Here is a 25,882-nt window from a genome sequence, read left to right as displayed (position 1 = left end):
AGTGAAAAATATCATCTTGAGGATTGTATTGCAAATTGGACTGGCAAAAGTAATATTGAGTTGTATTCTTCTGACACTATAATTTCCTTTTCATGGATTTTTAACCTCATCTTCATCTCCTCTCCGCCCCCCCATCCATTGACAAACTTCTCAACAGATTTATTTTTTTCAAGGTGTTATCCTAATTATAATTTTCTCGTAAAATACAGTACTACATTAAACAAAAAGAGTTCACTGTCATGTTTCTGGCTACTGTAGTATCAACAGAGTTAAGAAGATTTGGTGATAGCCGATTCTTGTCAGGGAATCTGAATATTTATTTTTGTTTGAAAAGCAGGTGTTCAGTGATCCAGGAATGATTCTCATGCATCTGTTTTATATCTATTATGTATTGTAAATGTTGATCTTATCACTGGAGTCATGGGAGAACTGAGGATATTTTAGTTACCTGTGTAGAATGAAGGGAAAGAAATTAGAGGTTCTCCTTCAGAGACAGAAGTGAGGACGCATTGAGCAAAATAATCGATATATTCCCTTCTTAAGATCTGTCTTGAAGACTGAAACAGTGAGATTTCAGTTAATGCAATTTGACCTAAACTGCTTGAAACATCTTTTTTGCAAACTTCAGAGATAACCAACATGACTGTTTCCTTATTTTTAATACAGTAGAACAGTTAAAATACTGTGTTAACTTTAAGGTTGCTACTGTGTATGCACATCAAGGAATGCTTGCTTAAAAACCTAAGCATTTAAAGCAAAGACCTCTTTTATAATCACTTAAATGGGCATGCAAAAATCGCATAACATTTTTAAAAACTTGAGGTGATGGAATGGGAAGTCATTCAGAAAGACACAGCTTCACTACGAATAGCCAAAAACAGTTCAAGAGAGAAGTTGTGACAGAAAAATAGTTGTAATGTCAACTGAGATACAATAGGCAGCATATTTAGATCACCCAAAAACGTTTCACTTAGAGATATATACCGCCTCCCTTCAGGGTGGGAATGTGTGTCCAGTGGATAACGTACGGTGTGTATAACTTACAACTGTGGTCTTCAATTCTAAGATCTTGAAAAAAATTTATTTTGATTCGGAATGAAAACTTGAAATTTCCTGTGGAAAGCAAATTCTGAAAGATTTAATTTCACAAAAATCAAACATTTATCAGCTGTCTGCCACTTGCAGCTTGGGGATCCTATAAAGCCCTGGATTGAGTCCCAAGGCTACTTGAGCTTCCAGGTTCATCATTCCATGTCAGGGAGCCTGCAAACCTTGAGGTCCTTAGTTCTGGGACAGTCTGATGGTGGGGCTGCCCTGAAACAGTGAATCCTGGATGCCGAAGGCTCCTCAGCGGTGCGCCAGGCAAGCTGGCAGGAAACAAGGAGGGTTTACAGTGTGAACTTGCCTGTGTTTTTTGTGAAAGATTTGGTTTCTGTGAAACATTTTGCTTTTGACAAAATAGTATTTTCCAATAAAAACCTATTTTGTTAAAAAATTCTCCACCAGCTGTAGTCCCAACATTGTGAATATAAATAATGTAGTACTATTTTCCCTTATTGTATCTAGTTGTCATCTTTAAAATATGGAAAACGAATGGTGTCCTAAGAATGTAAATCATTCTCAAAATGGCTAATGGTTTCAAAAACTGCTTGCTTCTGAATATCTTCTCCAAATGAATTCAGTTTAGCTCAGCTATACCAGCCAGCAAAAATCTAAAAAGCAGATTAAATGCATAGGCTACTTTTTTTTACTTCACTGAGCAAAATTTCTGAGAATTATTTGGTGGCAGAATTGACCTCTGTCCCATGATCCTGACAGAGATGCTTTTTAAAAAGTATTGAGAAAAATGTAGCTGCTAATTAAGTGTAAACAGCAGCTTTTAAAAAGCATTTTCACTCTTGGTAACTTCAGCATGTATACTCTGTTCACCAGCCTTCATGTGTGCACAACAGTTACTTGGGGAATCAACGCAAACGCATGCAGCCATGTTAGTATGATCATACCAATATATGATACAATATATGATTTTCCCCTCAGACACATTTGGCTTAGCTGATTGTCACTTGGCTTTAAATGGGCAATAGAAAATAACTTTTTTATTAACTGGCTTCCAGAACTTGCATTTTCCAAAGTAAATGCTACTGAGTAATGAGTAATATGGGGATGAGTTTTTCCTTTTTTCTAAAACTGACCACTAGAAGTTTTCATTGTCAAGCTTGTGGGAAATAGCAGTCATGGTTTATTACCTTAAGAACTATGCTGATATGTCCACTAACTTAACAGTAGGGTCAATCATCATGTTAAAAGGATCAGAGGGGTAGCCATGTTAGTCTGGATCTGTAAAAGCGGCAAAGAGTCCTGTGGCACCTTATAGACTAACAGACGTATGGGAGCATAAGCTTTCGTGGGATGCATCCGATGAAGTGGGTATTCACCCACGAAAGCTTATGTTCCAATACGTCTGTTAGTCTATAAGGTGCCACAGGACTCTTTGCCACATGTTAAAAGGAATATTACTAAATTGTTTCAAACTCCAAGGATATTTTTTTCCCTATCTGCCATCTACATTTAATTGCCTCATTCTGGTTCACCAGGCAGTTGCATGCAAGAGCATCGCAGTTACGTTTGATTCGCTTTTATTGGACGTCTGGCTTCCGTATGTTCACATGCAAACATCATCCAGGGATAATGGCCCTTGTTCAAACCTGAAACTTTTAGAGAATATCAGGATTCTACTAGGTTTCAGAGTAGCAGCCGTGTTAGTCTGTATTCGCAAAAAGAAAAGGAGTACTTGTGGCACCTTAGAGACTAACAAATTTGTTAGTCTCTAAGGTGCCACAAGTACTCCTTTTCTTTTTGAGGAGGTGCCACAAGTACTCCTTTTCTTTTTGAGGATTCTACTAGGTTGTTATAAAAATAATTAAAGGTTTAGTGTATTAAGAGCACTTAATTATGAAGTTCATGTGTCTTATACTGCTCTCCTTATACCTGGCTTGTTACTAAAAAGCACTTCATTACTAAGGGACTAGTGGTAAATTCCCAGGGGCTATAAATAAGTGATATATTGTTGGGAAGCTGGAAATTTCTTCTTGGGTGCACAGTATGCAACACTGACTCTTTGAAGGCTTTTTTTCTTGCAGGTCCTGTGGAAAACTCACTGATGCATTCATCACAAATGTTAGATGGCCAAGGATTCAGCTCTGCAGTTCCAGGATTATACTCGCATCAGATACCAACAAAGGTTCCTCTGCATCCATCTTCTGGACAATATAACTTTGGTTCTCAGAATGTTTCTCCATTAAGTAATCAGGGATCTGGGCAGACTCTTAGTAGACCACCTGTGGGACCTACTTCTATGGCACCTTTGCAACATACAAGTTCTGTTCCCCAAATGCTCCCTCCGTCACAAAACTCTGCTGCTATACCATCATCTTCTAATAGCTTCATTCCTGGAGCTCATCCCCCAGCACTTTCAAACTGGCAGTATAGTCAGACTCCTATGAGTCAGCCAACTGGGTCTCAAACAAACCATTTTGCTCATGTAGCAGGAACAGTATCAACCCAGTCATTATCATCATCAGGGAGCACAAATCCTGCAACAAGCTATCAGTATACTGTTTCCCCTGGAGGTCCTCCACTTCAAAACAGCTACATGAAACCAGGTAAGTAAGATAAGGTAAACATAAGGACTCTTGTATAATTCAGTCCAAACATATGCCACTCTATATCTGGTTGAAAAAATTGATTCTCACTTCAGCTGTTGTAGCTAAAAATAAAGATCTGATTCTGCAGTGACTCATAATGGTTGTGGAACTGCATTGTTGAACTAGATGCTCTGATGAAATGCAGTTTTGAGCTACTTAGAGAACTTCCATTCACTTCAAAGAAAGTTCCATGTAGGGGGCAGGCTCTTAATTTTGTGTTTTGGAGAATGCTGCAGCAGGCATTTGCTGGGAGTTGGCCTTTCTCACTCATTGTCATGTTTAAATTTATGTTTAATACTGCTTATGTAGGTCAAATGTTTGCTAGGGGTTCCTTCTCACAGCTCTGAACCTAGCACTACTTCGTACCTCTCTGTGGTAGCTACCTGCCTTTTTAAAAAAGGAAGAGAAGGACTAGAAATATAGAGAACTGAGGGTTGGCAAAAATATATTATATTTGTGTGTGTGTAAACACATACACAGTACAGAGGTTGGGTGAGCATATATGGTACCTGTATGCCCTTTCGTGCTCTTCTGAATGATGCCTATCTGAACATTTGCACACTTGGATTAAAGCTTGGACTCTTGCGATTTTCTGTCAGTGGTGGGGGTGTGAGTGTGTGCAAGTTGAAGGTTTTTTAGGTTTTCTGTTAATCATTTAATGCTGGCAGTTCTCAGCGTGGCCTTCCTCGGGAAGTTGCAGCTTGAACTCTTTGAGCATAGTTTGTTGAGTCATACAACATTCATTCTGAAATACAGAAGGCTGGTATGTATGTGTGTTTGCAAGGAGAAGCTGGGAGAAAGCAGTGATGCTACAGTTCAGTTGCTTACTTCACTCTAGACAGGGATGATTTGTTCAGGAAAACACAGCCCAGGCATACAGACTTCATTGAGCACAGCATCGATATCAAAACATACATTAGCAAATAAATCTCACTAATGTTTCTCTTTTCCCTGGTAATATGCACCAGCCAGTCTCCATCCAGCCTTATCACTGGCTTCTGTTAGTGGTAAACGTTTAACATTTTTTGGTCACATTTTCTTAAATGCATGAATTTGTCAAGCTATAATAGTTTCTTCAGGTTTCAGAGTAACAGCCGTGTTAGTCTGTATTCGCAAAAAGAAAACGAGTACTTGTGGCACCTTAGAGACTAACCAATTTATTTGAGCATAAGCTTTCGTGAGCTACAGCTCACTTCATTGGATGCATTCAGTGGAAAATACAGTGGGGAGATTTGTATACACAGAGAACATGAAACCATGGGTGTTACCATACACACTGTAACGAGAGTGATCCTGTATTCAGTTTCATGGAGTAAATAAAATGTATACACACAATTCTTCTATGTCCATCTTTTTGCCAGTTCTGTAATGTTTTACATAATAGAAACAATAACCACCAATAGTTTCAGAGTAACAGCTGCGTTAGTCTGTATTCGCAAAAAGAAAAGGAGTACTTGTGGCAACCTTAGAGACCAACCAATTTATTTGAGCATAAGCTTTCGTGAGCTACAGTTCGCTTCATCGGACGCATACTGTGGAAAGTGTAGAAGATCTTTTATACGCACAAAGCATGAAAAAATACCTCTCCCCACCCCACTCTCCTGCTGGCTTATCTGCTATTGCCAGCAGGAGAGTGGGGTGGGGAGAGGTATTTTTTCATGCTTTGTGCGTATAAAAGATCTTCTACACTTTCCACAGTATGCGTCCGATGAAGCGAACTGTAGCTCACGAAAGCTTATGCTCAGATAAATTGGTTGGTCTCTAAGGTGCCACAAAGTACTCCTTTTCTTTTTGCGAATAGTTTCTTCAGCATCGTTCACTAAAGCAAGTCAAGTATCTGGAATAGTAGGCCTCAACATTTTATGGGAAGTAAGGAAACATGAATAGTGATATGTATATTGTTAAATGGAAAACTTAGTATACTTCTTGATAGAAAGCTTCTTTACTCTGAATTTCTAGTTTTCACTCCATCCCAAGTTGTTTGTCTCTAGAAAGTTTCTGAGAAGTGTGAAACGGGCTATAAAAGTGATAGAGCAGCACATTATTCGATATATCACCTCTTTTTTGTGTGTGCCCTGTGATATGCAGGTGACAATTTGCATAACACAGCTGATTTTAACCATTTTGGAAACACAATACAGATGCAAACCACTTGTACAGTTTCAGTTCACTACAGTTTTATCATCCGGTTTCTACTATCCAATTCACATACAGCAGTTCCTTTTCTAAGTATTCTCCTACTGAGCACACATTCCTGTTAATGGGAGTCATGTGCAATCCTTGTATAAAGTTTATTGCAAATCAAAGCAATTGGAATGCTAAAGCAAATATTTCCCTTGTGGATGACTTTTAAACCCATGTTGACTGATATGTCATTGTTAACTGTGCACATTAAAAGGAAACTAATTGCATAGTGGCTTTCAAATTGTGATCTGTGAGCCATTAATGTTCATGGAGATACCCCTTGTAGTCCATAGGTGGAGGGAAATTAAGTATCAAGGAGTAGATTGCTGGAAGAAAAGGCAGACCTTGTGAGACTGGTTTTTCAGAGTGGTCTACAGAATAAAAATGAAGGACTGTAATAGCAGGACTGCCATAGCCATGATGCAAGAAAAATTCTTCCTGAATTAAATCAGTTGTAATTATTTGTAGAATTAGTGACATGTATTGTATTTAAAATTTAGATGGCATAACTTAGCGTGGTGGCCAGATGCTTCTTGTATTTAGTGGGAGCAAAGGTCTCTGCTAGTGTTGGTAATGTACCTTGCCCTAAGATATCTCTGTTGGCAAAGTCTCAGGTAAAGGAACAAGATGGAAATAATCATGATAAAGATCTACTTTTCTTTGATGTCACCACGGCAGATACACCTGGAGTATTGAATGTTGTTTCATAAGTAATCAAGCAGATAATTTTTTAAACAATCAGTTAAGTTTGTGTAGTCTGGTCTGACAACTTACTAAATAATCAGTGTACTGTAGAAGTACTTTTAATGTATTTTAATGTGTGGCCACATGCTGCCCATCCTGGTGAAGATCTGATGTACTGACAAAAGTTGGTGCTTGATCCTTGGAGAAGGTATTAACTATTCCAGATTTAGTTAATGACTGATAGTGCGCCTGATGCTTTTAGAGAAGGGTAGACCTACCACCTCTGAAATGGAAAAAGGTGTGCTCCTAGGACGACTCTTAAGTGTAAAGTAAGAAAGTAAAGTCAGGATGGCAATCAAATAAGTAATTGTCTTTAAATTATCCATGGATGTCCAGGAAGGGGAAAATCTTCCATTGGCTAAGGGAGGGATGAAGTTACAGAAAAACGGTGTGATCTTAGAACTTCTGTACATTTCTCTAACCTAGGAAGATAAAACACTTGATGTGAGCTTTTCAATATATAGATGCTAATAAACCTTTGTGTAGTATCCTTGACCTAGAGTATTTAGTTTCAAAACAAAAATCCCTTGCATTGCGTGAGTATACTTGGGTTGTGTCTCATTGCTGCAGCATTCTCAGTGTAAAATCTTTGTTGACCAGTAATTAAAAAAAAATCTAGAAAATACGTATTTCTAACAATGACTACTTAGCATCAAATCATATAGGTGGCACATGAACCTCTTGTCAAGGGAAATCTGTGGTGTTTTTTTTAGTATGAATTTATAGGATCATTAGATGCATAGTATTGACTTAGGCTGGCATTTTCAAAGGCAACTCTCGTGGTTAATGTGCTTTGAAAATCTTGCTGTAACGGTTATGAATCATCAAAACAGGTAGTGACATAGATCATGGAGCTGCAGAAGTCCCAGTACGTAAGGATGAGAAGAAAAACTGGCAAAGAGCTGTTAAACTTCATGTGCTTCTTTTGGGGTTTCTGTAACTTGTGCTGATGTTTCCAATGAATAAATAAGATCAATATTTAGATTGACCTGTACGTAAGTAACCATCTGTGACTCTTCAGTCTGTTTAAAGCTCTTGAAAATGAATTATCTCTGCAGGCTCTGTTCCTCCACCAGTGAATCGGACGTTAGCTTCAGCATTCCCTCCTGTTAGACCTCCTCTAGGACCTCCTCCAGCTGGAGGTCTACCTTTAGTGAGGCCATCGGCAACCCCAGTAGGACCGCCTAACAGCTCTCTACCCCAACCTCTGCTAAATTCAGCTACAAACCAAGAAGGTAAGGGATTGATCAGTTCTCTTTATTTGGTTTTTCCATATCAATATAGGTAATTGTAAATACAGAAATTAAACTCACTCAAGATGACTTAGTGAACAGAAACTTTTGGCTGCTGGAAAACTTTGCCATGATTTCACGGAAGTAACTGTGCTTCAGAACTCTTCCATTTTTTGAGATATCTGAATGTTTTCATCATCAGTACTTCCCAAATGACTCTGCTGGAGGATCTTTTTTCTTAAACTTCAAACTTTTTTTTTAACTTAGAGGTAGTTCAAATATGAAATGAAATGTTTCACAAATATTAGTTTGATACTATATTTTCAGAACAAATTTATTTCACGTGTGTTGAATTTGTGTTGCAATGTCTTTCTGAAAAAACTGTACTAATAATGCACTGATTGTATTGCATTGACGTAAGTTGAAAATTTGACATCAGTGTAGCATAGTTTCCTCACAGTTTCAAGATAAAACTGATGGGAGAAAGACAGTATATTATTTCCCATTGACAGAGGCAAAAGACAAGTAAAAAACTGAGTGTTCAAAATAGATATTTGTGAGTGATACATGTGTGATGTTATGCCCTTGGTTTTTATATTCACTTTTGTACTTAGGAGGGATTTTTCTTTTCCCATTGTTTCAAAACTGTTTGGGAAATTTAAATCTCTTATCACCAATTCTGCAGCAACTACAGAGGGTTAAAATCTGTTACTCCTGCATAGTGTTCTTCCCTTTATACAGTAGGATCAAAATAGGAGTTAGCATCATTTGAATCATGGTATTGTTACTCCTGGAGCGGAACGGGGACTGCTATGTACAGGGTTGTCCCATGGGGAAATTTTATAAAATGTGAGCTCTGCAATGCTGTGTCAGATTTAAGTGCTGTACATTATATTTAACTTTTGTAGTGAAACTTTTGAATCATACTTACTGTGTGCTTTCTTTACAGTATGTTAAGGTAGTTGGAGAGTGACACCTGCTTTTAATACCCTATGCAGTACCAGCTGTCCAAAGAACGTGTGAATTTAATCAAAGAAAAAGTATGGCAGTCCTGAGATTTACTCCTATGGCTGCTGCACAAGTATGCCATTGTGTTTAAGCACCCATCACTGCTTTGTACCAAACCAGGGTGGATTTGATTTAAATCACTAGTCAGGAAAGCTCGATTTAATCATGGATTTCTACATAAAAGTGTGTTCTTCTTGGTTATAACCTTAATATATATTCTTCACAACTCAGAGATAGATGTAGGTTTCATTTTTAGAAGGCACACACTATACAGTTTTAAAGTGATTTATTTTGAAAACTTTCCAGATTAGTTTTACAGCTATATCAGAAAATGAATGATTGTTTGGTTAATTAATTTACCAAAGGTAATTGAAACAGATATTTATAAAGTCCATTGGGAGATGAACTATCTCCAGTTCAACAGGTTAATCATTAATATTTGGGAGATTTTCTTGCCATGCTGTATCAGGAGGAGAGCATCACCAGACAGACATTTAAATTGTTTTATTTAACTAAAACAACAACTTTGTGTATTCTGGATTTTTGTGTTCAACAGCAAACACAATATTTTAACAAAACAAGCATATAAATTTTTGAATTTAGTTAAACATTCAAGTTTTTCTTTGTTGCCCTGTTTGCATTGTGCACTCATGACTGACTTACACACAGGTAGAGGAACTTCATAAAAATATTCCCAAACTGGGTCTCTCTTATGGTCTGCTGCCATTATAGGTTTTTGAATGGTATGGTAGATCTCAAATCAATATAGGCTACACTTAAGACTTCTGGAATATGCTGCTCAAACAGTTTCACTTTTGTTTCTACTGCCTGTTCCTCCCTTCTCACATTTATCTCCAGACTTCTTCTCCTTGTCCAGATGTGTTCTGTCCCAAACAATCTTCTATTCATTGAACTTTTTAAAATTTTGCACTTTTAGAGAGAGGTAAGGGATTGACTCTGGGTACTCAAATTTGAAAGGGACAATAGGTTTGAAGTCTGTTGTTTGTCACCTCTATATATTTTTTTTTAAAAAACATTTTTGCTGTTAAGCATGTTATCTCTGGAGAGACAAATCCACAGTTTGAGAACTGCAAAACTAAGCATCTCTGATGGATCTTCTAGACTGAGCACTGAGTCCCATTGGGTAGATAGAAAGATTAACCTAAATAATCTATACAGAAGCCCCTGGAATCCCATAAAATTGGGTTCCTAATCCTGAACTACTGGAATTTATTTACAAAACTTTTCTTAAATTTAGATTTAGATTCTCATACTAAGTTTAGATTCTCATACTATAGAATTCAGAACATAAGAATGGCCATACTGGGTCAGACCAAAGGTCCATCCAGTCCAGTATCCTGTCTACCGACAGTGGCTAATGCCAGGTGTCCCGGAGGGAGTGAACCTAACAAGTAATGATCTAGTGATCTTTCTCCTTCCATCCATCTCCACCCTCTGACAAACAGAGGCTAGGGACACCATTCCTTACCCATCGTGGCTAGTAGCCATTAATGGACTTAACCTCCATGAATTTATCCAGTTTTCTTTTTAACTCTGTTATCGTCCTAGCCTTCACAACCTCCTCAGGCAAGGAGTTCCACAGGTTGACTGTGCACTGAGTGAAGAAGAACTTCCTTTTATTTGTTTTAAATCTGCTACCAATTAATTTCATGTGGTGGCCCCTAGTTCTTATATTATGGGCACAAGTAAACAACTTTTCCTTATTCACTTTCTCCACACCACTCATGATTTTATATACCTCTATCATTTCCCCCCTTAGTCTCCTATTTTCCAAGCTGAAAAGTCCTAGCCTCTTTAATCTCTCCTCATATGGACACATTCCAAACCCCGAATCATTTTAGTTGCCCTTTGCTGAACCTTTTCTAATGCCAGTATATCTTTTTTGAGATGAGGGGACCACATCTGTACGCAGTATTCAAGATGTGGGCATACCATGGATTTATATAAGGGCAATAAGATATTCTCCATCTTATTCTCTATCCCTTTTTTAATGATTCTTAACATCCTGTTTGCTTTTTTGACTGCTGCTGCACACTGCATGGACATCTTCAGAGAACTATCCACAATGACTCTAAGATCTCTTTCCTGATTAGTTGTAACTAAATTAGCCCCCATCATATTATATGTATAGTTGGGGTTATTTTTTCCAATGTGCATTACTTTACATTTATCCACATTACATTTCATTTGCCATTTTGTTGCCCAATCACTTAGTTTTGTGAGATCTTTTTGAAGTTCTTCACAGTTTGTTTTGGTCTTAACTATCTTGAGCAGTTTAGTACCATCTGCAAACTTTGCCACCTCGCTGTTTACCCCTTTCTTCAGATCATTTATAAATAGGTTGAATAGGATTTGTCCTAGGACTGACCCTTGGGGAACACCAATAGTTACCCCTCTCCCTTCGGAAAATTTACCATTTATTCCTATCCTTTATTCCCTGTCTTTTAACCAGTTCTCAATCCATGAAAGGATCTTCCCTCTTATCCAATGACAACTTAATTTACATAAGAGCCTTTGGTGAGGGACCTTCTGGAAATCTAAGTACAGTATGTCCACTGGTTCCTCTTGTCCACATGTTTGTTGACCCCCTCAAAGAACTCTAATAGATTAGTAAGACGTGATCTCCCTTTACAGAAACCACGTTGACGTTTGCCCAACAATTTATGTTCTTCTAGGTGTCTGACAATTTTATTCTTTACTATTGTTTCGACTAATTTGCCCGGTACTGATGTTAGACTTACCAGTCTGTAATTGCCAGGATCACCTCTAGAGCCCTTCTTAAATATTGATGTTACATTAGCTATCTTCCAGTCATTGGGTACAGTAGCTGATTTAAAGGACAGGTTACAAACCATAGTTAATAGTTCTGCAATTTCACATTTAAGTTCTTTCAGAACTCTTGGGTGAATGCCATCTGGTCCCGGTGACTTGTTACTGTTAAGTTTCTTAATTAATTCCAAAATCTCCTCTAGTGTCACTTCAATCTGTGACAATTCCTCAGATATGTCACTTTATAAATTAGAATTTATAATCCCTATTCCATGATGAGATATCTTTGAGGTATAATGTATCTTAATTAAAACTCTCTCTAGATGGGTTTTTTCTTCAAAAAGTATTTTATCAAAAAAATCCAGTTTAAATCACTGATTTTTATCCACCCTGTACCAAACTGCCTTGTAGTGTTTCACAGTTAGTGTTCATCTTAGACAGGGCCATATTGTAATTGGTACTGCCTTTTTTTTTTTTTTTTTTGGTTTAAATGTAGTAGTGTGGGATATCAAGTCAAAACTTTTCTTGGTTTCCCCCATGCAGTAAAATTGATAACTGCTTTGTCCCAGGGTAGCTGGGTGAAATTGTAGTATGGAGACCCATTTTAAAAGGAAACCTGCATGGACAACGAAGACTCTTTTTTTATTATTTTTGAGCATATGAAATTTACTGGAACTTGCATTTGGTTAGCAAACTGGTATTTTTTCCACATTTAAAACAAAGCCATGGAACACATTCTTTCTAGATAAGTTAGAATTTTTAACAGACTATGAGGTGGCTTATTTACTTCTGGGTAACAAGTCTCTCTAATTTGGGTCACCTTTTGGATATGCTGGGTATGTTTTTCCTTTTACTAACCCAAATAACCCCTTTATGTATTAACTGATGGTTCCCAGTAGCCCTTCATTAATAATTCCCTTCCTGTTTTTGGTACTTTACAATTCTTTTGGTTCTTTACCACAGTTTACTCTTGATTGGGTGTGTGACTTCCAGAAGCTGCTATTGATAGAATCAAAGCTATTGATAGAATCCTGGAGCAGGATGCGTACTCTTAAGAGTGTTTAGTTTTTTATTCTTTTAGCAGATATAAGTAATCATTTATGGGTGGAATTTTCAAAAATACATAAGGAAATTGAGCATCTGAATCCCTGAGGCACTTTTGAAAATCACTCCCCAACATGTGCAACCAGGGGAGCAATTTGGCATCTTACTACCGTGCAAATCAAGTTGGACTTTTTGCAAAGCCTGTTATCTAGCCTAAATAAAAATTACATCTGTGGTGAAGTAGTTCATTCAAATGATAAATAACTTTTTTTTGAAGGGTTGATAACATTTAATGTGCTCTGTGCAAGCAGAGTCAGCAGGGGGAGCACAAGTAAGCTGTATTCCTAGATCTCTATTTAATCACTGGTGCACAAGCAAAGTAAGCGCAAAATCATGCTAACCTCAAGCTTCATCCACAATGTAGGAACACTTTTTTTATAAATTGAAAAGGGATTATTAACACGTATGTTTTACAACAGGTATTGAATATAGTGGAAAAGTTTTTAAAAGTAACTATACCTAAGGCTACGATTTAGTCACAGGTATTGTTAGTAAAAGTCATGGACAGGTTACAGGCAATAAACAAAAAATAATGGCCTGTGACCTGTCCATGACTTATACTAAAAATACCAGTGATTAAATCTTGGGGGAGGGTGCTGGAGGAGCATGGAGAGGGGATGCTGGTGGGGGCGACACCCGGGGCTCATGGTTGCTCCAGCCGGGGACCAGGGCCGCAGACCTTAGTTGCTCTGGGGACCGCTGCTGCAGACCATGGTTGCTCCGGCCAGCCGGGGACTGCTGCCCAGAGTCTCTTTCCATTAGGTGATCCTTTTTTGCTTCATGTTTTAGAATCGAGCATTAAGATTTTTACACTGAAATGTTCTTCAGCTTGTCACTATCCTATCAAATCAGTTGCTGATATTAAACTTCCGATGAGGAAAAGCAGCTCAATTTCTGAATTTAAGCCTTCATTTCTTAATGAGTTGTTCTTAGCAGGTGATGCAACAGCCGCTGCCAGTGATGGGTCTTTGGTCCAAAATAGTTATGATGCAATAGAAGGAGGAGGCTTCATGGGTAGGACATTCTTATTAAACACTTTTAATTTTGAGGAACTTAATTTTTAAAGCCTTTTCAGGTGGGAGGTGGTGGGGTGTTACTCTAACAAATGTATACTTTGCTCAGTGTAAGTTTATCTCAAGGAAATTGTAGTATTTGAAGCTTTGTTATAACATTTTATTATGCTTATCTGTGTAAGTGTTTTTAAACAAGAATCCAGCCAAAACCTTTCAGAATGTGCCTGGCCAGAATGTGAACATAATAGCATGATATCAATGGAAGCGCTATTTTTTTGTGTATCAACCTAACTGCATTTCTTGGATAACTCATTTGGATATGTAAATCCTCTTTGTCCACTCTAGCAACCACGTATCAGTCTCCTGCTCCCCAGAATCTTAAAATGGGTAGAAATGTTGGGTATTCTTATCCCACCTTACCACCTGGCTACCAGAATGCATCTTCACCTGGAGCACCAGGAATCCAGTCCTCACCCCTGCAATACCCAGCTGGACCACAACCATTTCCTCAGGTAAATCTTTCCTGTTGGTTTTCTATCTCATTAAAGCCTCAGTCCTGTAAACAGATCCATGCAGGCAGAACCCTGCGCTCATGTAGAGCTTTGTAAACATCATTAGAGTTCATATAAGCACCAGGGTCTGCCTGTGCAGTTCAGCTTGCAGGATCAGGGCCTAAATCTGTGTATGTTGGTTAGATTTCCAGGGCTGGTCAGGGAGAAACTTTTTTCTACATCTTTTGAAACAATATCAGCTTACTGCTAATGTGTCCCAGTTCTCCTTACAAGATTGTCTCCCCAAATTCATCTGTACTGCTGCCAAAATAACTTTTTCCAGCCATTTGGACCATGTTTTTTAATTCCCACCCCACTGAATCCCTGTATGTATTGATTATCAAAATTGGTGCCCAGTGCTCTACATATTTCAAGTTTCTTCTCCAGACTTTCAAAGAAGAACATAACTCCACTTCTGCCTCTTGCTCCAGCGAAGCTTTTGTTTTCTGCCCATTCTTTGCTTTGTCATCCTTGGTCTCCCTGATGATCAGACTCCCAGTTAGCATGCAAAGCTTTTTCCTCCTCGCAAAAACTAACTATACATGTTTTAGTGTTCTAGTTATGACCATCACATGCCACTGTTTGTCCTGTAGTTTACATACATCATGAGCTTTTAGACTGTAAATATTTTGGGGCAGAAATTCTGCTTGGCTCACTTTACCTATTTTAGAATGCAGTACACAGATTTGTCCCCATTGGTCCAGATCCTCAAAGGTATTTAGGCATCAAACTCCCTTTGAAATCAGATTTATGCAGCAGATGCATACGTGTGCAGATAAAATATTATTTGTGTGCCTGGATAATAGCATACACAAGTGTCCTGTTGATTGCCAAAAGAATTCAATAAACTCAGAAGTCTTAGAACAAGTGCATGGTGGTACATATCTTTGCTATAATATATAAGCTGCTTGTTTCTTGATAGTTGACAAGATTAAGTTTGTTTTGTAACTAGTGCCCCAATATATTGCAACAGAACACCAAATAATACTTGAACTAGAAAATTCTGAAAGGGAAATAATCTGCTTGTTTTTTAAATTGATGTATCATCCAGATAAATTCAGTTAAAGTCTTAATAATTTTTTTTTTTTTAACTTAGCCTGCCTTGGGCACTAATCACATAACTGGGTCTATGGGTGGCCTGAGTCTGCAACCAGAAGGATTAAGATCTATCAACCTTCTTCAAGAAAGAAATATTCTTCCTACAACACCTTTGCAGGCTCCTGTCCCAAACTTGCATGAAGAAATCCAGAAGCTCAACTGTAATCCAGAGTAAGGTTTCCCATTCGCTATAATTTATCAAAAGAAATGGAAATAAGAACTATTCCTCAGATTTTAAAAAAAATCCTTAGGGTCTAAAAATCAGCATATAAAATTCTTACATTCCAGTAATTGTTTGGAAAGCAGTTTCATTTTTATTAAAATAATGAAAGATGAAAAGTGGCTTAATTTTTTTTAATTAAAAAAAAGAGTAAAGTACAGACCAGAGTGCAAACACTGCTCTTGACACATTCCAGGTATTAGCCATATAGATTCATTCTTGTCTTAAACCGTTTCTCATAATCTCTTTATAGTTTATATTTACATCAGCAAAATTGCTGGTGTTCAGTTCATCAGAGGAGAGTGAAATGCAAGTCCATAGCACGGGGTGGGCAAACTACTGCCTGCGGGCCACATCTGGCCCACGGGATCGTCCTGCTCGGCCCGTGAGTTCCCAGCTGGGGAGGCTCGCCCCCGGCCCCTCCCCCGCTGTCCCCCCTCTCCTGCAGCCACATTGCTGCGGAGGCTGCGCAGCTTACGCCCACCCACCTCCCAGGCTTTCCAACAAGCCTGTCCTGCCACTCTCAATGGCATGGTAAGGAAGTGGGGGGAGGGCAGGAGGTCCCGGGGGGCAGGAGGTGGCTGGATGGGGCAGAGGTTTGGGGGGCCAGGAGACAGAGAGCATGGGGGGTGGGGGGGGGATCCTGGGGGAACAGTTAAGGATGGGGGTCCTGGAAGGGGGCTGTCAGGGGACAAGGAGCGGGGGAGGGATGGATGGGTCAGGGGTCCCAGGGGGACTGTCAGGCAGTGTGGATGGGGTCGGGGAAAGAGTCAGGGGACACGGAGCAGGGGGGATTGGATTGGGTGTGCCGTCTGGGGGGAGGTTAGGGGGGCAGGTCCTGGGAGGGGGCGGTCAGGGGACAAGGAGCTGGCGGGGGGGGGCGTTTTGGATGGGTCGGGGGTTCTGAGTGGGGCAGTCAGGGGCTGGGAAGTGGGAGCGGGCGGATAGGGGGTGGGGGGCCAGGCTGTTTGGGGAAGCACAACCTTCCCTACCCGGCCTTCCATACCATTTCACAACCTCGATGTGGCCCTCAGGCCAAAAAGTTTGTCCACCCCTGCCATAGCAGCTTTTATTGCTGTCAGTCAGTTACCTCTCTCCCTCTCAAGTGAGAAGGAAGGTTCATATGTTCTCGCTAGAAAAATTCCTCTGGGAACATTGTAATGGCTTAGAAGTTTGTATGAAAGGATATTGTAGTTTATATAAGATAATATCAATTAATAAGTCATCTTCTAAACCCTGTTTTTTAGAACACTTTTGGTAGACGATATCCCTCCTTTTACCCTTGGTCTGTCAGAGACCTGAAAATAGGCTTGATGAGATTAGTTGGATAACTCCCATCAATGACCTCATCTCCTCTTATAAAACAAGATTCCTTGAGTGTAATCCTTTTTCCAGTATATAGATCTGGTTAATTATCTAACCAGCTGAAATTATTTCTCCACTCACCTCAACATATATATCATATTTTGAGTTAGTCATGTCTAACTCCATCATATCCATTAGACAAAGATCAGTGCTTTGAAGTACTTAGGATCTTCAGTTCTAAGGCTAATGACTAGGCATTCTCCTGCTAGAATATGTAACTAAAGTGCTTTTCATGATGCTATCTACAGCAATATAAACACAATAAATACAAAACTGTGTTTAAGCCATCTGATAAAATGAGTCTGCAGTGTGCATCTCCAGAGTGGATTGTGATCCACCTTGTGGGAACGTGGGCAAAGGCCTGGTACTTTCAAGGCACTTGGCTAGGTGTATTAGAATCCAAGAGTTACAACTGGCAAGAAATAAAAGTCAAAAACAGAATGGATTCTGGGCAGATGTAGAAGTAGAAATGAAGTCATTTAAATAAGGCACAGGAGGGAAAAAAAAAATCTTGACTGCAGAACCTTTCATTTTGAACACTCTGTACCAGAGGTAACCAGTGAAGTTTTAAATAATGGAATAAATGGGAGGCTAAACAGAAGGCCAGCAGCGTAGTTTCTGCTATCATCTAATTGGGAATACCTTGGTAATATTATCAATTTACATATAATCAAAGATACCTTTTTGATGTCTGAGAAGTCTAACTTGGGGTTAAGTAACCTGTATGTAAGTTTTGTATTTGTTTGTAACAGAATGTGTTACAGGCCAATATATTTATTCCACTCAACCAAACGTGTACAAAATATGGTGACAATTTAGGAAAAGCAAAGTGCGTGTGATGGTTATGCCTTGGATTCAAACAGTTCACGTTGAAGTTGTAGTGAATTTGGTATAAAGCTGGAGAGGGTATTCTGTCAGGAAATAGTAATTCACTGCTATCAACTGTGAAAAGAAGATATAAGGATTCTATGTACTACTTAAATAATAATGTTGTTCTCTGAAAGCCTCTGAAAATAACCCTTTATCTTTCATGTAGGTTGTTCCGATGTACCCTGACTAACATTCCTCAAACTCAGGCCTTATTGAATAAAGCCAAACTTCCTTTGGGGCTCCTGCTTCATCCTTTCAAAGACTTATCGGTATGATGAAATATTCAAAGCTTTAAATACTGTAGTGTCATCTATACCTGTACTAGAGTTCGATAACTGATAACTAACTCTATAAGAGACAAATGTCTCAGCTAATCTTGGCCCAGGAAAAAACATCCCATAGAAAACTGTTTAGTCATCTTGCTTCTGCTCCATGAAAACCAGTGTCATCTTTTTAAATATCTGCCCCCACTATTACAATCCCTAGCCTCATCTTAAATGATATTGGAAGCTCTGAGGTGCAGTACAGCACTCAATCTATAATGAAGCGAGTCAATATATTTTAATATTGGTATAGCTTGTGTGGTTTTATCTTGTCACCTAATCACTAGCTGCAGCCATTGATTTCTTCCTATACTCCAGTTCCCTGAGCACTAACTCTTAACTAAGTCAAAAACTGAGTCTCGTGTGGCCCCGTTCATATGGGTCCCACAGCCTGTTACTTCTGCAGTTGACTTCAATTTCTAACATACCTATTTATGTAATGTCTGTTTCTGCAGTGCTGAGTTAGCGGACAGTGTTCTGTCTTTTTAAAATAAACTGAAAATACAAAATTAGACATGCTGATTGAGAGGTTTATTTTTTTTTGAAAAAGAAACATACACAGTTAAGTAGGTTAGAGCCTGAATTTAACCAACCTTTCTAACAGTTAAAGTTTTGGGGGCACATTGTGGATTAGGGGTATTTTCTTCTTCTATTCTGTTTCTTAAGTGGGTGTTGCATCTAGGCTGGCTAACCTCAGAGCACAGAGAAGATAGTATTACTATTGTAGATATGTCATAAGTATCTTGCTTTAGGGTTTTAAAGCAGAAGTTCCTCTTTTCCAGCAATTACCTGTGGTCACCTCCAGTACAATTGTGAGATGTCGTTCCTGCAGGACGTATATTAACCCTTTTGTCAGCTTTCTAGACCAAAGGAGATGGAAGTGCAACTTGTGTTATAGAGTGAATGACGGTAGGTTTTAAACCAATGAGCCCACTTAAACATTAGTGTCAACTTTTGAATTGGACTTCTATGTGCATTCCATCAATACACTTTTATCCTGACATTTGAGGTCTGCTGCTATACATCTGGTCCTTCCCAGATCAGGATTGTGTGATACAGGGAGTCTTCCGCTATGGACCAAGATGTGATCACTGAAGAGCTTCACTGAGTTTGAAACAGTCTCCAAATGGGAAATATTATTGTACTGCCCTACTTAGTACCCCTATATATTTCCTCTTACACAGTATCTCACTGCAGACACAGCATGGTTACTCAGACATGTCTGTGCTAAATCCTAGCACAGTTAATATTTGTGTACTTTAGTGTGAATTGTAATAATACTATAATTTTCATTTTATGTAGTTCCTGAAGAATTCATGTACAATCCTGTGACAAGAGTATATGGAGAACCTCATAAAAGACCTGAAGTTCAAAATGCTACTATTGAGTTCATGGCTCCCTCCGAATACATGGTGAGGTTTTGGTTCCTCTTATTAAACTTTTATATATTGCTTTAATGTCTAGGGGCTTCAATCAGAAAAGATGGCTATTGTGTAAGTGCTCCACAGACTCCTAGTAAGGCAATCCCTGCCACAAAGAGCATATCTGAGAAATTTTTGCAAGATGGGCTTTTTCAAACAGTATTATGTAACTTTAACATCTGAGTTGTTGCAAATATCACTTTGTACTTTTATACAGGAAAATGTGTAGGTACTGCTAGGTCCCAAGGAAGAGCGCTAAGGTACTCCACTGGGCTAGTGCATCTAAGCAGTTCTCACTCTCGTGGCTGTTTCCTGACTAGAAGTCTGCTGTCTCAGCAAAAGGGGGCCTCAGTTAGCTCAAATGGTAGAGGCCTGTGTTTCATTTTTTTTAAATCCCTGGTTCAAATCTTTTTTTTTTTTAAGCCCTCATGGTGTCTTCAAGAAACCTCAGGGTTTCTTATACTAATGTACAGCAATATCAAGAAATATTAATATCAAGAAAAATTGTACACAATCATTGCTTGCACTTCTGTTTTTGGTAGATGAGTAAAAGTCATGTGATCGTGCCCACTAACAGTGCATCTGAGATTGATCAGTTTTGTCTTCTGCAGTTATAGCTTTGGGTGGCAGTGGTTCTGAACCTTTTCTGTATTGTGACCTTGAATTATGATAAGTTTTTGGACCCCACCCCTCTGATATAAAGAAACGGTTGTTGTCTCTCTCACAAACCCCAGATGTATTCAGGACCCCTAAAACCCCTGGTATAGGATGCCATGATCTAGTTTCTGTTAACATGTCTGGAGTGTTAAGGCAAAGAATCTTAAAGAATATATATAAAAAATTGTGGTTCCATCTTCTAAATGTTAATCTTTATTTCTGGTTCATATTAGCTCTTAATATTGTTGTAATGAAAAATATTGGAAAATTTCATCGTTATAGTGGCTTAAACTGTACTTAAGATGATATACTTGTACTAAAACCACTGGGTAATAGACCAAGAGTCCAGTTCTGCAACCTTTGCTCACCCGAGTAGTCCTATTGACTTCAGTGATTGTTTGGATAAAGGTTGCAGAATCTGCTCTTTAAGCAGTACCAGCTAAACTAAACTAATGGTGATGAAATGTATTGTGTCTGCACTTTTCTAAAGTAACTGATGTGTCATCTAGAGAGGAAAATACCAGTTCTGAGAACTTGGAGAAGACAGCGTGTTAAAGGGACAACATCAAATCAAATACATTGAAGTACAAATTAATTTGTTCAAAATAATACCTTAGGTTTTAAAAAATTAATACTTCAGAAAGCTAACATTGATATTTATATATTTTTTTCCTTGCATTATCTCAGCTTGAATGATTTGTCACTTTTACTTCTGGATTACTATTGGACTCTCGCACGCTATCAGGATGCTACACTGTTTGGGTTACAAATATTGCAGTGGAATGGTCAAAAAAAAGTCCCTTGGTAATTTTTCTAAATTACATGGGAATATTCTTGTTGACTCTGGATTTTGTAAAATCTTATTTTTACAAACATCAGTTTCAGGCCAAATTTGATCTGACAGTTTCACTTTAGCAAGGACTAGAATTTATCCCATTTGTTTTTCCTCCATATTTCCTACTGTACTATCATTGCTTATTTGTCCGCTATTACACAAATTAGAGATATTTCTGTTTCGGGGATGCGTTCTGAGTGATGCTATATAAACCTGCAATATAACCAATAAACTGAGACTGACCGTTTCAATCACTGGACTTTAAGAATCTCTTGGGTTTTTTTTTAGTTACGTCCACCTCAACCTCCTGTGTATCTCTTTGTGTTTGACGTCTCCCACAATGCAATAGAAACAGGATACCTGAATACAGTCTGCAAGACCTTATTAGACAATCTTGACTTGTAAGTTTTGGTTCTCTTCTCAGAATTTAATCTTTTTTCCTTGTATTTCCAGTGTTTTCTTTGTGGAAATGTTTTTTGTGATCTGTGAAACTAGTTTAATGTTGTGTGAACAGGATTTTAATTCAGTCCATTTATGACAGAGAGGAAAATTTTCAAAGTACTGCATAGGAATTAGCCTTAAATTCGGTTCTTATCAATTGTAGATACAATGATAAAACCCCTAATTTTAAAATGTACCTGTCAGTCTGATTATACAACTTCTTGGTTTTGCTTTAATAATGCAAAAAAAAATGCATAAGAATATCATAGGTTTGCACTGAACAAAAATTTGGAACTATGGCTTTAGAAACAGTAATTCAGTGTGCACTCCTTGCAACAAATGCACATACATGTCTATAAAGGTTTTCAGGAGAGACAAGTTGGGTGAGGTAATATTTTTTATTGGACCAACTTCTGTTGGTGAGAGAGACAAGCTTTCAGGCTTACACAATGATCTTCCTCAGGTCTGGGAAGTGTGTCTATACATACACGCACACAAGGTAACAATTTATAGCTACTCCCACAATGAACTTGTGTAATGCTTTACATCTTTTATGTCTGGTGGAATTCAGCATTAAAAAATTATGTGCACCGTATTTTATAATTCTGCATATTTTATTTGTCAGAATAACACAATATAATCACACCAGTTTCAATTATTTTTGGTGATTTATTTCAAAATACCTGTCAACAATACAGATGACCAAAAAGATTCAGGAAATGTTTTTTGACAAATAGATTCCTTACTAGGCATATTAATATAGAACTCTGAGTAATTCATTTAAACTACGATACAGAACCATATTTCCCACACCCCTCAGAAGCAGTGCAAAGGCTTGGGGGAGTCGGGGTAGCAGAGGAGCTGAGGGAGAGGGAAATAAATTGCTGGGAAAGATCCTGGGTGTGAACTTGGATGGCTGTTGGGTATGGGTGGGAAGGGTATGGAACAAGTTTTTTGCGGGGGCGGGGTGGGATTGTTAGGGAGTTTCCCCCATGCAGACGACAGGTTGAATTTCCATAGGGGCCTACAACTCCATTCAAAAAATTTTAGGGGTCCACAAATGAAAAACGGTTGAAAACCATTGCTTTAGAGTAAGTCTCAACATAGGTAGTGTCAGTTTATTGCTGTAAAATAGCTCAAAGCCAAGCCATGAACAAATTTCAGTATTGCAGTTGTTCTAACTACTTGTTGGGGGAGGGAAGTGTAAGCATTAGCCTGAGAATGATGTAATGGATATTGCAGAAGCTGCATTTCCCAGCAGGAATAAAATGTCCCTCTACCTTATGTCATTGTAATAGCTCTGAGAGAACGTACTTGCACTTGAACAGTGTAGGCTATCCAAAATCGACTTGCTAAACACTTTTTTGATTTTTAGGCTTCCTGGGAACACTAGAACAAAAATAGGCTTTATAACATTTGACAGCACAATCCATTTCTACAGTCTTCAGGAAGGTCTCTCTCAGCCTCAGATGCTAATAGTTTCAGATATTGAAGGTATGTAAGAATAACGTCTAAACTGAATTTTATAAAATGATACCTAATGATTTTGACATACTGTGTTGGCACACTCTAGAACTCTAAATACTAAGATGGGTGAACTAGAGTGCCGTGTATTAAATTAGGATATTGACATAATTAAGATTGCAGAAACTTTCTGAAATAAGGATAATTGATGAAACATGATAATACCAGCGTACAAAATTTAAAGGAATGGTGGTAGGTCACACTATTGGGGGAATGGCACTATATGTGAAAGAATAGAGTCAAATATAGTAAAAAATCTTAAATGAATTGAACTGTACCATAGAATCTCTAAGGATAGAAATTCCGTGCTTGGACAATAAGCATATAGCAATAGTAATATACTATCGACCGGCTGAGCAGAATGGTGACAATGACTGTGAAATGCTCAGGGAGATTAGAGAGGCTTTGAAGCAGAAAATTCAATAATAATAATGGGGGATTTCAGCTGTCCTCATATTGACTAGGAACATTTCACTTCAGGAAGGAATGCAGAATTAAAAATCTGATACCATAAAAGACTGCTTCTTGGAACATCTTGTCCTGGAACTTAAAAGGGGAGAGGCAATTCTTGATTTAGTCCTAAGTGGAGTACAGGATCTGGGTTGAGAGGTGAATATACCTGGACCACTTGGTAATAACCATAATGTAATTAAATTTAACATCTTTCTAGGTGGGAAACATGTCAAAGAAATTCACCATGGTAGCATTTAACTTAAAAAAGGGGAACTACACAAACATGAGGAAGCTAGTTAAACAGAAATTAACACAAACAATCACAAGGGTGAAATGGATAGTTCTCTGAAAACATCAGCTTGATGTGTAGCAGCAGTCAAAAAAGCTAACAATGCGAGGAACCCTTAGGAAAGGGATAGAAAATTAACTCAAAAAAAATCATAATGCCATTCTATAAATCCATGGTATGCCCACACCTTGAATACTGCATGCAGTTCTGGTCACTGTATCTCAGTAAAGATATATTAGAATTGGAGAAGGGCAAGACGAATGATTAAGCGTGTTAGAACAGCTTCCACTGAGGAGAGATTAAAAAGACTGGGTCTGTTCATCTTAGAAAAGAGATGACTAAGGGGGGAAATGGTAGAGGTCTATAAAATCATGAATGGTGTGGAGAAAGTGAATCGGGAAGTGTTTACTCCTTCACATAACACAAGAAGTAGGGGTCACCTAGTGAAATTAATAGGCAGCAGGTTTCAAATAAACAAAAGAAAGTACTACTTCACACAACGCACAGTCAACTTGTGAAAGTTGTTGCCCTAGGGCATGCTGTGAAGGCCAAAAGTATAACTGCATTCAAAAAAATAATTAGACAAGTTCATGGAGTATAGGTTCATCAATGGCTATTAGCCAAGATGGTCAGAGAGGCCACCCCAAACTCTGTCTCCTTAAGTCTCTGAGGGTGTGTCTACACTGGAATAAAAGGGCTGTGGCTAGCCTGGGTCAGCTGACTTGGGCTGCAGAGCTAGAAGTTGCTATGTAGACATTTAAGCTCAGACTCGAGCCTGGGCTCTGGGATCCTAGCCTTCCCCCTCGCACTGGCGTAGACGTACCCTGGCTGCTGCCAGCTGGTACTAGACAACTGGGAACGGATCAGTTGTTTGCCCTGTACTGTCCTCTGTAAGAGACAGAATATTGAGCTAATATAGTTGTTCTTATGCTCAATATGCTGGGAATTCCCAGATCAGATCACTAATTCATCTAGCAGTGGCCAGCACCAGATGCTTCAGAGAGTAGTGAAATCTATTTAAAGTATCTAGAGTCTCAGCTAAGGTCCATTAAAGTTAATTGCACAAGGCTGTGACGTATAGTAGGGCTTCTTTAGTGGCCTTCACAGGTGAGCTGTTCATGACCTGAAACATGAAGTCAACTTTCCTGGCATTCTAGTTTAACTCCTAAAATTATCTAAACTTTGTATTTCAATCCTATTTAAACTGTTGATCTCAGTAGCTTCCTATAATTCCTAAGTGGCTACATGATGCTTAAGGTTTTTTTTTCTTTTACTCTTAGTTGTACTGCCATTTAATTTAAAATGACCTTTCATTGCATAATGTTGGATAGGGTAAATATTACAAAAATGAGCACCTAATAGTTTTTCACAATACTTCTGCTTTACAGGCCATGTTCTTATTCTCTTTTACTCTTTTGCTTTTCATGCCAGATAATCATTATCTCAAATTGAAATGCAAGGGATTGCACGGGTATAACTGAGGGCAGAATAAGACCCAGACTGGTCTGAAAACTAGCTGAAATGTTTTCAGATAGCTTTAATCAGTTCATTTTTCTGCTCTTCCAGATGTGTTTATACCAATGCCAGAGAACTTATTAGTAAACTTAAATGAAAACAAAGAGGTAAGACCTGTCTTAAACTGTTTTGGTGACATTCAGGCAGTATGAAGTGCATTTGATAACTTGTACAGTACTTAATGAGATAGTCAATTGAAATCACACTTGTCTGAATTTCTTGTCTACTTTTATTACAAAAATTACTGTAACTGAAATAAATGGAAATATTTTGTTCAGTTTTACTTTGTGCGTTTAACTGCGTTGTATGTAATTAGTGTTGCTGTTTCCCCTGTGTAGTCAGCCAGTTTCTCTGTGGAGACTCCTCTTTCTTCAAAACAAGCAAGCAAGCAGAGTATTGCCAAATCACTTTTAATTGGTTACATTTCACTGGTTACATTGGTGTCCTTTAAATATCTCAGGTCTCTTTATTTAAAGATAAGGGAATCCAATGCATGTCTCTTACTAGGTGAAGTAACTTAAGATTAATCGCAATTAACTAA

The 25,882-nt window shown here is 38.4% G+C and overlaps 1 protein-coding gene across 2 annotated transcripts in view; it reads left to right on the top strand.

Moving 5' to 3' along the window:
• Positions 1–25,882, top strand: part of SEC24A (SEC24 homolog A, COPII component) — a 51,409-nt gene that overhangs the window by 4,655 nt on the left and 20,872 nt on the right. The window contains exons 2-12 of one of the 2 annotated variants that reach the window (XM_077823620.1): positions 3,141–3,662; positions 7,691–7,867; positions 13,703–13,780; positions 14,125–14,291; positions 15,427–15,599; positions 18,050–18,152; positions 18,989–19,115; positions 19,509–19,618; positions 21,408–21,520; positions 22,936–23,054; positions 25,393–25,448. In XM_077823620.1, coding sequence (XP_077679746.1) covers positions 3,141–3,662; positions 7,691–7,867; positions 13,703–13,780; positions 14,125–14,291; positions 15,427–15,599; positions 18,050–18,152; positions 18,989–19,115; positions 19,509–19,618; positions 21,408–21,520; positions 22,936–23,054; positions 25,393–25,448 — 1,745 coding nt within the window. The remainder of the gene's footprint in view (positions 1–3,140; positions 3,663–7,690; positions 7,868–13,702; positions 13,781–14,124; positions 14,292–15,426; positions 15,600–18,049; positions 18,153–18,988; positions 19,116–19,508; positions 19,619–21,407; positions 21,521–22,935; positions 23,055–25,392; positions 25,449–25,882) is intronic. The other variant, XM_077823621.1, reaches the window with a different exon arrangement.

This window comes from Eretmochelys imbricata, chromosome 8, assembly GCF_965152235.1.
Source record: "Eretmochelys imbricata isolate rEreImb1 chromosome 8, rEreImb1.hap1, whole genome shotgun sequence".
Classification (NCBI taxonomy): Eukaryota; Metazoa; Chordata; order Testudines; family Cheloniidae; genus Eretmochelys; species Eretmochelys imbricata.
This window is presented reverse-complemented; position numbering and strand designations above follow the sequence as displayed.